Here is a 14823-nt window from a genome sequence, read left to right as displayed (position 1 = left end):
AAATTATAATGTATGAATTGAACTCGAATCAATAAGTATATTTGGAGATTCAAATGTAAAAAGTTCAAGCCATGAAATGTGCTTCTGATTTTGCTGATAATAATGTTTGTTGTTGACATGTTCAATCCACATATATTTTCAACTGCAAAACTGTTAAGAATGAAAGATTGTTCTAGTCCAGCTAAAAGGAGGAAAAGTCATGAGAAATCAGATCAAGGCATCAAGCTATTAATGAATATTGATTTCGTTCAAAGAAAACATGTTTTGGTATGGTACAGAAGTGGTTTCATTTCCCAGGCTGAAACAAGACTTCAGGAGTAAAAGAACCTGCATGGTTCCCATGAGGCTAAATCACAAATAAAAGAATCTGGGGAAGGCAATTGGGCAAAAGTGGGAAAAGGGAAGTGTTCCACTCAGAGGATACAATAGGGAGGGTTGGAGCCTGATTAACTGTACACTAAGCAATCAAAAAAAGATAAGTGCAGAGTTCCTTTACAAGCGTGTTATTCGAAAACCATTTTCTTTCTGCCTCGAATGAGTATATTACAGTTCCCGGCTGAGACTGCAGCTTTCCTGTGGTAGAGCAGGTAGAAACTGATACCAGTTAAAGGGATGGCACAATCGTCTGCAGTTCTGGCATGCTTTGATGATTTATTATGAAAAACCCAAGTTGAACAACCTTGAACCTGATGCTATACTGATTTGCTGAAGGGTAATTGTTTCACTCCCCGGTCCACTGCGTCCCTCCACATTCTGTATCTCACTCCTAACTTATCATATGAAACTGGCAAATTCCAAACATTTGCTCCATTAATCATTCTATCTTGTTGGCCAACCACTAGTCGTAGATCTTCGTTCAAAACCTGCAGGAAAGAGAATGATAGTAAGAAATTGGGGAAAAGAGTCGTTAGAGGGGAAAGAACAGGAAAAGAAAGATCGAGGGAGAAACAGAGTGAATGCAATATTTGGTCAATGCAGAAAGTGCAAAAGCAAACTGAGCATATTTTCCAATTTCTAATTGTAAGTTGAGCTCTCTAAGAATGCTTGGATAGGAAGTTGAGCTCTCTAAGAATGCTCGGATAGGTTTGAGAATTATAAAATAAAATACAGGAAAGATCATTGTGCATGAAATTTTGGAAGAAGCACCAAACTGCAGGTCATGGAATTTTCTGCCGGCATCATTTCAAGATTTGTGAAGTTGGTCAGTTCAAGCAAAATCAACACTGAGTCCTTAAAAATTGTATCCATGCAACCCCCAGTAACGAATATTATGTTATGTAATTTATCTAAGTGATACCTCTCAAGGTCAATATAACACAAGCATTTACCTTTTCTGCAAAATGCCTCCATAAATATTGCATGAAAGGGATATGTTTTAGCACAGGAGCAAAATCTAGTGACATTCTGTATAATAATCTTGTCTTTTGCCTAGATGCAGGTAAGCAAACATGAAGTTGATGAAGGTGAGTAGTGCATTGATCAGTGCTCCGTCCCTCTAATTTGCCAGGCTCCGAGATTCCGATGGTTGACAACACCATACAGGGTGGTCGAAATTCCATATCTATTGGGTATGGATCCCAATATCCTTGAAGGCCAGATGCAGGTGTCAAAAATTTAACCAAGCTGCCAAAAAACATTAATCAGGAAACAGCATAGGTACATCTGAAATCATACTATGGTCACGTGTTTAAACAGGTAAGATTGATGAAGAGAATTCTAAAATTGTTGTTTTTTTTTTCCTTTATCATATTGCATTCAAACTACAATCAACACAACTGGTTGTATTGTGTGTAAGTTGAGAATTGACATTTCTTTGTTCACTCAGTTCTTTTGGCACCAGCATCGCTAAAAAGAATAAAGATCATGTATGTTCTTAGCTTAACATCAAAGGCAACTACATCCTGAATCCAGTGTATTTTGTCTGTTATGGTAGGACTGGTTTAAAAACATGGAAAGCAAATCTCAGTGGACACCATGTTCAAGCAGTGATCATCAAAAAGTGCTTAAATAATTGCTCTTGAGCCTAATAATGTGAACTAGAATATAGAAGCCGAAAACCAAAGAATCTAATACTATGAACCTGGGTACACTCCATCCCTTGGCAAAAGTGGATGTATGAGTGAAAGGAGCATGTGCAAGATCCAAAAGGTTGTCCAAGAGTAGTCCATGTTCTACTGGAAGTTCCATAACAATCTGCAAAATAAATAAGGGTGAAGCTGTGCCATCTATGAAGATTACGCTTGCTACAAGTGAGAAAGCTCTCACTGAATCAAAGACAAACCTCAGCATGTATTTGGAATCCTGAAGGAGGCTGTAAAGAAGGAAGGGTGGCTGTTGGAGGATCATTGCCTGGCCATATCCATATCATCCCCTCGTGTTCAAAGCATGGCAATGCCCTGATCTTTACATTAGCCAATCTTGTAGATGGCATTTTTTCACATTTCCCATTAGTAGAGTATTCCCACCCTTGAGTCAATCAATTTGAAATTTAAATAGTCAGTAAGTACAAAAAGCTAGTCCTATTCTTATTTTGGATTTTTGTGCTGGAATGCACAAGTCATCCACTAGAATTATTTTGAGCTCACCATGATAGGGACACTGTATGCGACCCTCATTGACTGAACCCAGGTGAAGTGGGCAGGCTCTGTGAGCACAGGTGTTTTGGACACATCCAGGTTTCCCATCTTGCCCACGAAAGATTACCCAAGGTTCCTCAAAGCAATCAATAGGAACCTGAAACAGAAAAGTAGAAGAGGCTCACCAAAAAGTAAGTCAACACATAGTCAGAAAAGTATGTTTTTTATGTCAATGACACTTTCATTGAAACTTGTACATTCCATGCTGATAATGGAAACCAAATCAGTTATTAGAAGTTAGTAAATATAACAATATTGCAATTAATTATTACTGTGAGGATTACATCCTATTCAACTGAAGTAGTGAAATGAATAATGGTGGTGAAAATGGAGCAGCACCATTCATATCCTACAAATAGTTGAAAATTTTGACTAACCATGGTGTCATCCTTCAGGTCTGCAGAGAAAACCACGGGGTACCAAAAGTTCTTCAAACGGGGATTATAAGGTTGGACTGGTCCAGAAACATTCAAGCTGCTCCTTGGTAGCTTACTTTTTACAGTTTCAAGAGATGGTTGAGAAGTGCTGGGAGAAGAATCTACACGACTGGCTTCTGATCTGGTTGTGTCTTGAAGCAGCTTGTCATTGACCAATGTCTCCATGTAAGCCAGTTTATCAAGAGCAGTTGCAACCCTTGCTTCTGATATATGCACCTGTTACATGTAAATGGGCCATTTGAGTTGCTATGCAATATTACCCCCACAAAGTTGCCAATAAGTAACCATGATGACAGAGGATGAGCCTATTTTACTTTCTTAAATTCAGGGCATGGATATTCCTGCATATCTGAAGCTCGATTTCCGAGAACAGACTATGGTGATTTCTACATGCATGCATACTTTGTGTGCAAATAGATGTATGGTTGCCCCATATGGAGCAATAACAAAAGATCGAGGTGATAATACTGAAAGTCTGACATACATATACATTGAAAACCAGTTAGTGCTATACCTGTCTGTGAGCTTGCGCAAGCTCTTCTTGCAACTCTGCAAGCTCCTTCTTCATGGTTCCAATTGATTTGAAGTCCCGGGCAAGAGGGTTTAATACTTCTACGACCTGCACATAAAATTTTCAAAATGCCAATACAACAATTTTGTAAACAAAAATAAAGTGTTCTCATATTGTTTGTCCATCAGAAAGAAACTGACATGAACCTTGGAAATTAACTCATAAGTGTCACCTTGTTAAAAAGCCTTACAAAGTACTAAGCTACTAATTAGTAATGTGATAGTACAACACTCTAATAGCAGGTTAAAATTATCCAGACACAAACCTTTTCATGCAGGAGCATGATAGTGAGAACGTCTTGCCGAGCCCGCCAATCGCAGTATTGTATATCATATCTAGCAACTTCTAAGGCCTGATTCACGTCCAGAAATTTCCCTTTGCACTGGGGAATTTTAGACCTTGGATCCTCTACATCAAAGAGCGGATACCATGGGCTTTTCTTGTCCACTAATGCGCCTTCTTCTCCAAAGACTGCAAAGACTCTAAAGCCTCCTCTCACAGACTGAAAATTCAACAGACCAGCCACATTTAGAAGTCAAGCAAGGACTAAACTAACAGAAGCAGGAAGTGACCCCTGCATACAACACAACACACTAGTCTGAACATTAAACTCCAAGGAACAAAATTCCCAACTGCAGATTGAGAATGCATCTTTAACTCAAGATGCAACTCAGAAGATATTCTCCACCCTTTTAGCAAGGAAAAGAGACAAAGCAGAAAGCAGGCAAGAAGAGAATCCCTCATCACGCATTCTGGCTAAAATTAATAGACTAATAGCTCTTCCAAATAACTCATTCAACTCATCTTTTAATGAACACAGATCCCGACTAATATATATTTGTTACAATGAAAGAGCTTCTAAGCGCCGACCGTATACAGTATCTGAAGAAAGATTGACCAGGCCCCAAGAATTCATGCAATGTTTGTACACATTCTTTAGGGCTTACTAAACGATTAATGACCCGATAGCTAGGCAGGTGGATCAATTCCAAAAAAGTTATATCTACTTAGAGTTATAAAAAATGACACCCTCCTAAACTGCATTACAGGCTTGGTCATCATGAATAAACCAATTTTTATTGTATCCATTTTGCTTCTGCTACTGATATCCCAAAAAGGTTTTATCTTGAGCCACTCAACTGAATTCATTTTAGAACTATAAAACCAAATTAATCCACTTGATTAACAAACATATTCTTCAAGATCAAGTTATATTAGCCAAAAAGTGCAGTCCAGATGAAATCTCTCAGACTCTCAATTAAGTTCTACCATCATTAACTAAACCAAGGCTTACAAAACTGTACTAACCATTAACAACTCCAGTCTTGCTTCACCAAACCTTGTGATCTTTAACTACAGACCTTAGAATCTCCAATAAAATCTCTCAAATGGTTCCTATAAAAAGGATTGCCTACTAAATTGATCATCCTCTCCTATATCCTTCAACCATCTATTCAACACCCTGATCAAAGCCATAAATTTCAACGAGGCAGCTACCGAATATCTATTAAGAGGAAAATTTGCCACTTTCTTTACAATATAGTATCTGGAAGAAAAAACAAAAAAATAAAATATAAACTTCCATTCTAAATTTTTCCCGAAAACATTGCTCTATGACCGGACACTGTACGAAAAAAAATCGTAAAAAAAAATTAGCTAAAGAAAGAAAAGACACATACCCTTTTGGAGTTAAACTTGGAAGATCGACTTAGAGGAATGGGAAGCGAAAGAGCTGTAGCAGTAGCAATGGCGGCCATGGCGGTGGCGGGTTGATAATTCAAAGGTGACAGAGACGTTGGAAGATGATATTAGAAGGCAAGAAGAAGAAGAAAGAAAAAAACAGAGAAAAATATTATTGGTTCATATTTTTTTTAGTTTTATTTTATTTTTACTTTTTCAATTTTAGAGATTTTCAAGATTTTGTTGATAAGAGGTTGGTGTTTCGCGCGATCTCACCAGGCCTTCCACCGCTTGCCACGTGGCCAATACTGGGGCTCCATGCGTTTCACACGTGGCGCTTGCATTCTCCACATGCTTTCGCCGGCGTGAAACGACGTTGTTCTCGTACCTTGGCGGATGGAATTGAAAAGTATCTTCTTTTGTTCGCGTATCTTGGAAGATGACAGGTAGGATTCTGAAGATGTATATTGTCTGTTTTCCTTTGGTGCCTTTAAATGACAAGGGCATATTTGACAACCCCAACACAAGAATGGCATTTATGGTCTGGGATATTTGAATGGATAATGTGATTAGTCCTATTTTTTAGTTATTCATCCAATTATATTTTTTATCATTTCCCTTCTGGGTACAATAATTATTTATCAAAGTGTTCTAATAATATATATTGGATTACTCCTATTTTTAATGATTTACATTAATATCAATAAATCAATTTTCTTGTGGGTTAAAACTTATCTTAATTTTTTTTTTATATTCAGTGAACTTAAGGCACTTTAATAGGTTTGTTTTTCCTAAGTTTTATATTTTTGTGTTTGACTTTAATTAGTAGGTTTGTTTTGTCAAAGTTTTAAATTTTTAACGTTGAAATTTATACTTTAACATTATATTTGGAGTATGTAAATAATAGTTATGATATTTTATTTGCATTTAGAATAAACTCAATATTAATATCATGCAAGCATTTAGATGATTTTTCATCTAGCACATGTACATCAAAAAGTGCATGTAAAAGAAATTTTATGTATGAATTCTAAATCAATAAAGGTGTATTTAGATGGTTGTTTTTTGTGATATTTTTTTGAAATTTTGATGAAAATGTAGTATTTTACCAAACTCACACCCAAAAACTTACTTTTTCTCGATGATTGCAATTTTAGCTTTTTATTTGACCAAAAATACTTTAAAAATGAGGCAACAAATCCCTTGATAGTGCAAAAAGAGTGGAGACATAATTCTAGCTTTTTACATGCCCAAAAACACTTAAAAAGTAAGGTAATGAATCCTAAATAGTGAAAGGAGTTGAAAGATAGGACTCTAGAATTGAGGAGAGTAGATCTTAGTGGAAAGCTATCAAAATAGATGATTCATGTACATTTGGGAAAGTTATAATTGAGTTAACCTCTGTATATATCTACTTAGTTAATGGTTCAAAATGGACAAGTCATCAATGCATCTAGTTTTAAATGGGTTTGAGTTATCCAATTACACACTCATGGTCCACTACTAAGTTTTGTTTACCTTTTCTTTCACATTTTGTTTAGCAACAAAATAGTATATCATTATAATAAAAAAAATAACAACATATCAAGCTAATAAATCAATGTTTAACTAAAGAAAGAGAAAAAAACATAAAAAAATTGCACGGAAGAACCTAAAATGGTGATCATAGTAAATTTCAAATTTTGTCACTCCATAAGAATCTAAAAATAATTTAGGTATTAATGCAAATAATCAATTAACATTCAGTAAATTTATTAGACTATTATGAAAGGAAGGGAGGAAGTAGGATAAAATTATAAAAAATAGAAATTAAAGAAGATGAAATATGATAAATATGTCTTTGTAAAAATTAGAATATAATTATTGGAGTGATTTAGATTAACCCACTAATGATTGAGTCTAAATCCACGTCTTTATCTTAATTTAATTAGGTCATCTATCAATTTAATATCCACTAATTAATGGATTTAATTGGGTCACTAATTTGAATCCAATTAAATTACACACACACCCATTTGTTGATAGGCGAGTCAAGTAAATAGGTTACCATTTATAGCTATAAATAGATGAAAATAATAGTAGGATAGGAGGCAAGTAGGCCTCAAATTTGAATGAGGCATGGGGTAATTGGGTAAGAGCGGGTAGAGTAAAGATAAAGTAGGATTTGGGGGATGGGAAAGGGTTGTAAGGATATAAGAAAGTTGGACTAAAAACATGAGTAAGAGAGTAATAAAGAGTACGGAGAGTGGAGAGGAGAGGGGGTTGTGGGATAGGGAAAGTGGTGCGAAGGGGAAGAAAATGGGAGAGCGGTTCCAATCCTCGACCTCATTTTCCCCCACCCTTGTAGAGCATTCTTTACGTGTTTTTGCCATGTGTCCCAATCTATATCTATATGTATTGAGGAAGGGGTTTTTATCAGAGACCCTCTCAATGGCTTCTAAATTTCTCATTCTTTTTTCTAGATTTTTGTATTTATTTTAATACATAAAAAGTAGTGGATTATAATCAACCCTATCACCAATCAAATTTAAAATTTAAAACATTCCCACTATCTACTTCATAAACCGTTTATACTTTGTTATTTATACTTTAAATCCTTTTTACTTCTTAATTAAAAACAAATGCTCACTCGTATGCTATTTTAATTCAATGTTACATTTTTATAATTAAGAAATATTTATCCCCAAACTAACCCTATAACCACCCCTACAAATGAGCTTTGTAAATTACAATTACGTTTCAAAAAAATCACAAATGTGCAACTACATGTAAAGTTGAGGGGATATAGTGCAACTATATGTAAAGTTAAGGGGTTTACTATATTTAACTCTAAAAAAAATCTCAAGAACGGAACAAGTAGTGGGTTATAGATTTTTGTATTTATTTTAATACATAAAAAGTAGTGGATTATAACCAACCCTATCACCAATCAAATTTAAAATTTAAAACATTCTCACTATCTACTTCATAAACCGTTTATACTTTGTTATTTATATTTTAAATTTTTTTTACTCTTTAATTAAAGACAAATGCTCATTCGTATGCTATTTTAATACAATGTTACATTTTTATAATTAAAAATATTTATCCCCAAACTAACCCCATAACCACCCCTTCAAATGAGCTTTACAAATTACAATCACGTTTCAAAAAAATCACAAATGTGCAACTAAAGGTAAAGTGAAACTAAATGTAAAGTTGAGGGGGTAAAGTGCAGCTAAATGTAAAGTTAAGGGGTTTACTATAGTTAACCCTAGAAAAAATCTCAAGAACGGAACAAGTAGTGGGTTATAGATTTTTGTATTTATTTTAATACATAAAGAGTAGTGGGTTATAACCAACCCTATTACCAATCAAATTTAAAATTTAAAATATTCCCACTATCTATTTCATAAACCGTTTATACTTTGTTATTTATACTTTAAATCCTTTTTACTCCTTAATTAAAGACAAATGCTCATTCGTATGCTATTTTAATACAATGTTACATTTTTATAATTAAGAAATATTTATCCCCAAACTAACCCTATAACCACCCCTACAAATGAGATTTGCAAATCACAATCACGTTTCAAAAAAATCACAAATGTGTAACTAAATGTAAAGTTGAGGGGTAAAGTGCAGCTATATGTAAAGTTAATGGGGCTTACTATATTTAACGCTAAAAAAAATTCCAAGAACGGAACAAGTAGTGAGTTATAGATTTTTGTCTAGATTTTTGTATTTATCAAATCGAATGCATAATATTTGTAAGTATTTCATTTTAACAACATTTAATTACATTCATTTTTGTTCATCTATCATTCATTTTCTAAAATAAATTTCTATTATTTTTTTAAGATCTATCTTCCAAAAAAAGACAGTTCTTGAATGATATGCACATTCTATCATATTTCAAACTATTGTTAGATAGATATTACATTTTAATTCTATCGGTACAATTTTTAAATTTTTTTTATTCACCATTTTATTTTTACTTTTTCAATAATGCCAGCACCGTGCGTAGCACGGGTATTCACACTAGTTTATCAAGTAAATCTCATAATTACTGAAGCAATAATTGCAAGGTACTGCATTGAAAGATATGTTTTTTCCATGGGACCATGATTCTGAGAAACTAAAAACAATAACTCTTTAATTTTCCTTTGGTATCGATGCACTTCAGCCATTTAAAATGATAAGAGATCAAAATAATTTTTCATGAAAGTATTTTCCCATACTACTCATTCCCAGCATCTACATATAATGGGTTTGCTTCGGTTTTTTTCTTGTCGATTTAATCCCCATTAAAAAGCATACACCGTTGATTCAATCCCCATTAAAAAGTCTTCCAAATTAAGTTATTAATTTGGTCTCAAAGCATACACTATTGATTCAATCCCCATTAAAAAGTTTCTTTCCTTTCTTTGTTCCCCTCAATAGTAAAGCATATGAGTAGAACTAATAAGGAGAGCAAATTTACACAAGCAGCAAAAAAGTAGGAAAAAATAGATGAAAAATAGGGACACATGACAAAAACACATAAAGCGGCTCCAAAGGGGCAGGGAAAATGGGGCTAAGGATCGAACCGATAGGAGAGAGGGATAATAATGTTGTTTTTGGTAATTTTTTTAATCTTTTTTTCATATTTTTAATGTACTTTAAGTTTTTAGGTAAGATACATAAACATGATACAGATTAGATAATCAAATAGTACTCTTTTGAGTTTTTAATATTTTTCTATGTAACTATTATAAATAATTCATTTATTATTATTATTATTATCTTAGATATAAACCCGTGCTAATGCTAGTTTATATGTATGTAAAAAGGGGTTTTTAGTGTAGACCCCTTAAAGAGCTGTCAACTCCCCGTCTTCTTTTTCTTATGTTTTTTATTTATTTTAATTAAATAAACAACTTTCAATCTTTGGGTCTTACAGTGTACGCAAGTATCAGTTAGTTACATTTTAAAAATATTAACAGCATCCAATATACTAACACAACTAGTGTGAATACCCGTGCTATGCACGGTGCTGACATTATTGAAAAAAATGAAAATAAAAGGGTGAATTAAAAAAGGTTAAAAAATTGTACCAACACAATTAAAATATAATATCTATCTAATAATAGTTTGAAATATGATAGAATGTATATATTATTCAAAATTACCTTTTTCGAAAGATAGATCATGAAAAAATAATAGAAATTTATATTAGACAATAAATGATATATGAATAAAAATGAATGTAATTAAATGTTGTTAAAATGAAATACTTACAAATATTATGCATTCGATTTGATAATCTTGCATGAAGGTGCGAACACTCTTCACACCAATCAATTTTTAGTACGAAAGCCAAAATTGGTGATTTAATTAATTCTGTTGAATTTTGTGGAATGTGTACTACAAATGAAAATGCACGATCTTTGCATGAATTGATTCGTTGATTGAACAACCTATCACCATTGTCCTAAGAATTAAGTACGTGCGAAATTCAAAATTAGTGTATTTTTTGGGTAAAATACAATGAACCCCATTGTGGTTTCGCGAAAAGACGCCTTACCACCCTATCATTTAGAAACCTACATATAAACACCTTAAACTTCATAACTAAAGTGGAAATTACCTTATGAACCGGCTGAGTTACCGGCAGCAGGTCAAATACCCTGGCAGGCTGTCCAATTCCTTTAAAAGAAAGAAAATAAAATATAGAAGGCCCATAGTCTCAATGTCTGAGTATTCAAAGGATCCAAAAATATAGGGAAGTCATGTAGACAAATCAAAAGTATAGGCGATTAGGCTACATCAACTACTAAATTATCTGATTTCAGTGATGTGAAAAAGCCATGGATTCCTCAAAGAAGGTGATGGTCTTGTTCACGAATCTCCTGCATTGAAAAGAAGTTCGCACCTGAAAGTTTGCCAATTAGAATGTCGATTTGGGATAGCAAAGGGGATTCACCCACTAGTCTTACGGGTATGAATTGAAGAAAGAAGCTATCCAGAGATCAAAGAAAGGATTGCGCTAACTCCTGAGCCTTCTCAGGCAGCATCGCCCAGCAGTATCCACTCCATCGACCAAGACGAGATATGGTGGGAGGTGGAAAAAATAGGGGAAGCATACTCTTCCACCCCGCCGGCAGCACGAGAAGTCGAGGTCGCTCCCTCGACAGGGGGCAAGGCAGCGAATTCAGGGTCGGGGTCGATAATTGGCAGTTGGCAGAAATTCCTCAACTTATCCTCAGATAATGAGGGAAATTCTTCCTCGGCCCCAAACGAGGAGGAACAGGAGGAGGTCCAAAGCCAAGCGCAGGATCTCATACCCCTACAAGAACTCCAGCATCGGCTGGACGAGTTTATCTCTTCTTTTAATAAAAGAGAAGTGTCGGGATAAATCTCCTAATAAAAATAGGGGATAAGCTGGGGTTGAAGAACTCTAGCCAAACAAAACGCCAGAAATGTTTGGAATTTAGAAACCAAATTTCCAATTCCAACGAGGCCGAACAGCCAAAAACTGGAAAGGAGGCAGGGGACCGATTAATTAATCTCGTCCAAAAATGGGAAGAGGAAGAAGGCCGCTCCTAATTTCTTCTTTCTTTTTTGAAAAAGTGAGAATTGTTGGCCTTGGGAATTTGTTTGAACCTTGCCTGAGTTTAGCAGTCAATGAAATGCTATGTTGTAATTTCGATTCTTTAATCTGTAGTAGATTACTCTCCATTCATAGGGATCGAGAAGGGTGCTGTTCTGCAGGAAGCGAGGGTCTTTAATGATCCTCAATTGGATCCTAGGAGATGTTCACAGGTCTAGTTTTCAGCTTGCCTTGTTATCTGATATTTGACCTGCACATCCGGTTAAAGGTCAATTTCCACTTTAGTTATGAAGTTTAGGGTATTTATGTGTAGGTTTCTAAATGATAGGGGGTAAGGAGTCTTTTCGCGAAACCACAAGGGGGTTCCTTGTATTTTACCCGTATTTTTTTTACATAGTTTATAAATAGCATTATAAAAAATAAACATATATCAAGAAATTTTACCTTCCTTTGTAATTTTCTGAGATAAGAAGCATCACAACCAAATACGAATCATGCATGTCTGTCCTGTAGATTAAAATGCATGTTACCACTGGAATCTTTGATTTGTATGTTAACATTGTACCTATTTGACAAATAAAATGTTATATACAATACAGAAAAATTTGTTGAAATTAAAGATACATGAAATTAATTACCTAACAACAGTGTCGACCACGTCATTACAATGCATACACACTGTTTTTTAAAAATGACCTTCACATAGTTGTCCACAATTTTTGCATAGTTCATAGAACATGTTTTCTATGTTAATGCTTTGAATGTAAGCAAGTATTCGAAAATATTTAACCTAGTAAGAATGAAAGAAAGTATAGGTTATGATTATAAATTTAAAAAATTTGTACAGTAATTAAATTAAATAGAGTAAATTTACCGTATGCATGATTGTATATTCGGATATCCATATTCTCTTTGAATTTACTATCAACAATACTTGTGATGTTGTAAAATTGTTTGACCTCAATCACGTAACTAACTTTCGAGCACATGTATCATTTTCAAACCTACGATTTTTTGAACTACATGTTGATAAGAGTATGAAACAGTATTAAAAGTTTGATATAGTGTTACTGATGGAACTCACCAACTGCGTAGGTATCGAGCAAAATCTAAATTGTGATTGATATACAATTTGCTAGTTCTAATTATACAAAGTGATGGTCTTGTATAATATGGTTATATTCGCTAAAAAACTATTCAAATTATATAGAGTATAAGTAAAAGCATTTGATATACCTCTGAAATTTCGTACGCAAATATTACATGCTAGTAAAATATTATTTTTTGTAGCAGACTGATATTATAGGATTTGTAGTATATTCAATAACTTAATACTCAAATCACCGATGAGGCAAAGTTTGCCTAAATAAGTTTTACAGTGTCCTAACTCCTTGCACAAAAAAAAATGCTAAATAGTCCTAATTGGCATTGCAAGTTACGGCAACGTGCCAGTGGCATCTAGGCCTAATTTTATTTTTAGGTCAAAATCTAGTCCTAATTGGTTCTATTGTTTCTTGATCATGTTGTATACTTTCGAATTAAAATTGTATTAAAATAGCATGTGAATGAGCATTTGTCTTTAATTAAGGAGTAAAAAGGATTTAAAATATAAATAACAAACTATAAACGGTTTATGGAGTAGATTATGAGAAAGTTTTAAATTTTAAATTTGACTGGTGATAGGGTTGGTTATAACCCACTACTTTTTATGTATTAAAATAAATACAAAAATCTATAACCCACTACTTGTTCCTGGAATTTTTTTTAGAGTTAAATATAGTAAACCCCTTAACTTTACATTTAGCTGCACTTGACCCCCTCAACTTTACATTTAGTTGCATATTTGTGATTTTTTTGAAACGTGATTGTAATTTGCAAAGCTCATTTGTAGGGGTGGTTATAGGGTTAGTGTGGTGACAAATATTTCTTAATTATAAAAATGTAACATTATATTAAAATAGCATCCGAATAAGCAATTGTCTTTAATTAAAGAGTAAAAATGATTTAAAGTATAAATAACAAACTATAAATGGTTTATGAAGTAGATTATGGGAAAGTTTTAAATTTTAAATTTGACTGGTGATAGGGTTAGTTATAACCCACTACTTTTTATGTATTAAAATAAATACAAAATCTATAACCCACTACTTGTTCCGTTCTTGAGATTTTTTTTAGGGTTAAATATATTAAACCCCTTAATTTTACATTTAACTGCACTTTATTCCTTAACTTTACATTTAGTTGCACATTTTCGATTTTTTTGAAACGTGATTGTAATTTGCAAAACTCATTTGTTTGTAGGAGTGGTTATAGGGTTAGTGTGGTGACAAATATTTCTTAATTATAAAAATGTAACATTGTTGATGAGAATATAAAGACCAAGACCCATTCAAACACATGGGGAATTGGAAGATTCAAGTGAAGACTAGTTGATTGCACGAATGCTTGAGTTTAGTAGGATTATTTGATTTTCCTCGTTGATTTTGGTTATTTCTCATTTTAAAAAGTCTAGATAATTAAGATAGTTTAATTGCGGCCTATTTGTTAGTAAGTAAGGCCCAAAATCTTTCTTAAGTATGTAGGGTAGTTTGATCAACTTTTGGATTAGGGTTAATGCTTGTAAGGGCTATAAATAGCCCCACTTCCTCTTTGTTTGGGATCAGTTTTTGGCTATTAAATACAATTAGTGAGTTTTCACTTTCTTTTTGGCAAGAGAGTTTCCTTTGAATACTTGAGAATCTTCTCAAGTTATTCACCCGAACTTATCAATCGAGTATCTCCTTGATTGTGGCGTTCTACTACCTCCAATTTGGTTCGTTAATTCGAGTAGTTACGGGTTGAGATAATATCAAAATTGTTCGTGACTTCTAGGGATTAGTTGGGTCAAATTTCCGCTGCCTAAGCCATGGTGTTTTGGTTGTCTAGATC

At 33.8% G+C, this 14823-nt stretch overlaps 1 protein-coding gene across 1 annotated transcript; it reads right to left on the bottom strand.

The window, feature by feature from the left end:
- Positions 1–207: 207 nt before the first annotated feature.
- On the bottom strand, positions 208–5496 carry LOC113748940 (chlorophyllide a oxygenase, chloroplastic). The gene is made up of 9 exons (XM_027292544.1): positions 5324–5496; positions 3910–4146; positions 3588–3692; positions 3014–3289; positions 2586–2733; positions 2282–2466; positions 2081–2193; positions 1329–1623; positions 208–863 (listed from the first exon to the last, which is right to left on the bottom strand). Exons 1-9 carry the CDS (start codon positions 5399–5401, stop codon positions 693–695), a joined length of 1608 nt encoding a protein of 535 aa, XP_027148345.1. The 5' UTR covers positions 5402–5496; the 3' UTR covers positions 208–692.
- Between the last annotated feature and the right edge of the window lie 9327 nt (positions 5497–14823).

The sequence above is a fragment of the Coffea eugenioides genome, chromosome 10, assembly GCF_003713205.1.
Source record: "Coffea eugenioides isolate CCC68of chromosome 10, Ceug_1.0, whole genome shotgun sequence".
NCBI classification, from domain to species: domain Eukaryota; kingdom Viridiplantae; phylum Streptophyta; class Magnoliopsida; order Gentianales; family Rubiaceae; genus Coffea; species Coffea eugenioides.
The sequence above is the reverse complement of the archived record's forward strand: the minus strand, read 5'-3'. Positions and strand labels throughout refer to the sequence as shown.

Coding starts and splice junctions, on each gene's coding strand:
- LOC113748940 (XM_027292544.1), bottom strand. CDS start 5,401: ATGGCCGCCATTGCTACTGCTACAGCTCTTTCGCTTCCCATTCCTCTA. Junction 3,290..3,587: donor TTGCGCAAGCTCACAGACAG/GTATAGCACTAA, acceptor TACATGTAACAG/GTGCATATATCAGAAGCAAG. Junction 864..1,328: donor GGAGGCATTTTGCAGAAAAG/GTAAATGCTTGT, acceptor TCTTTCCTGCAG/GTTTTGAACGAAGATCTACG.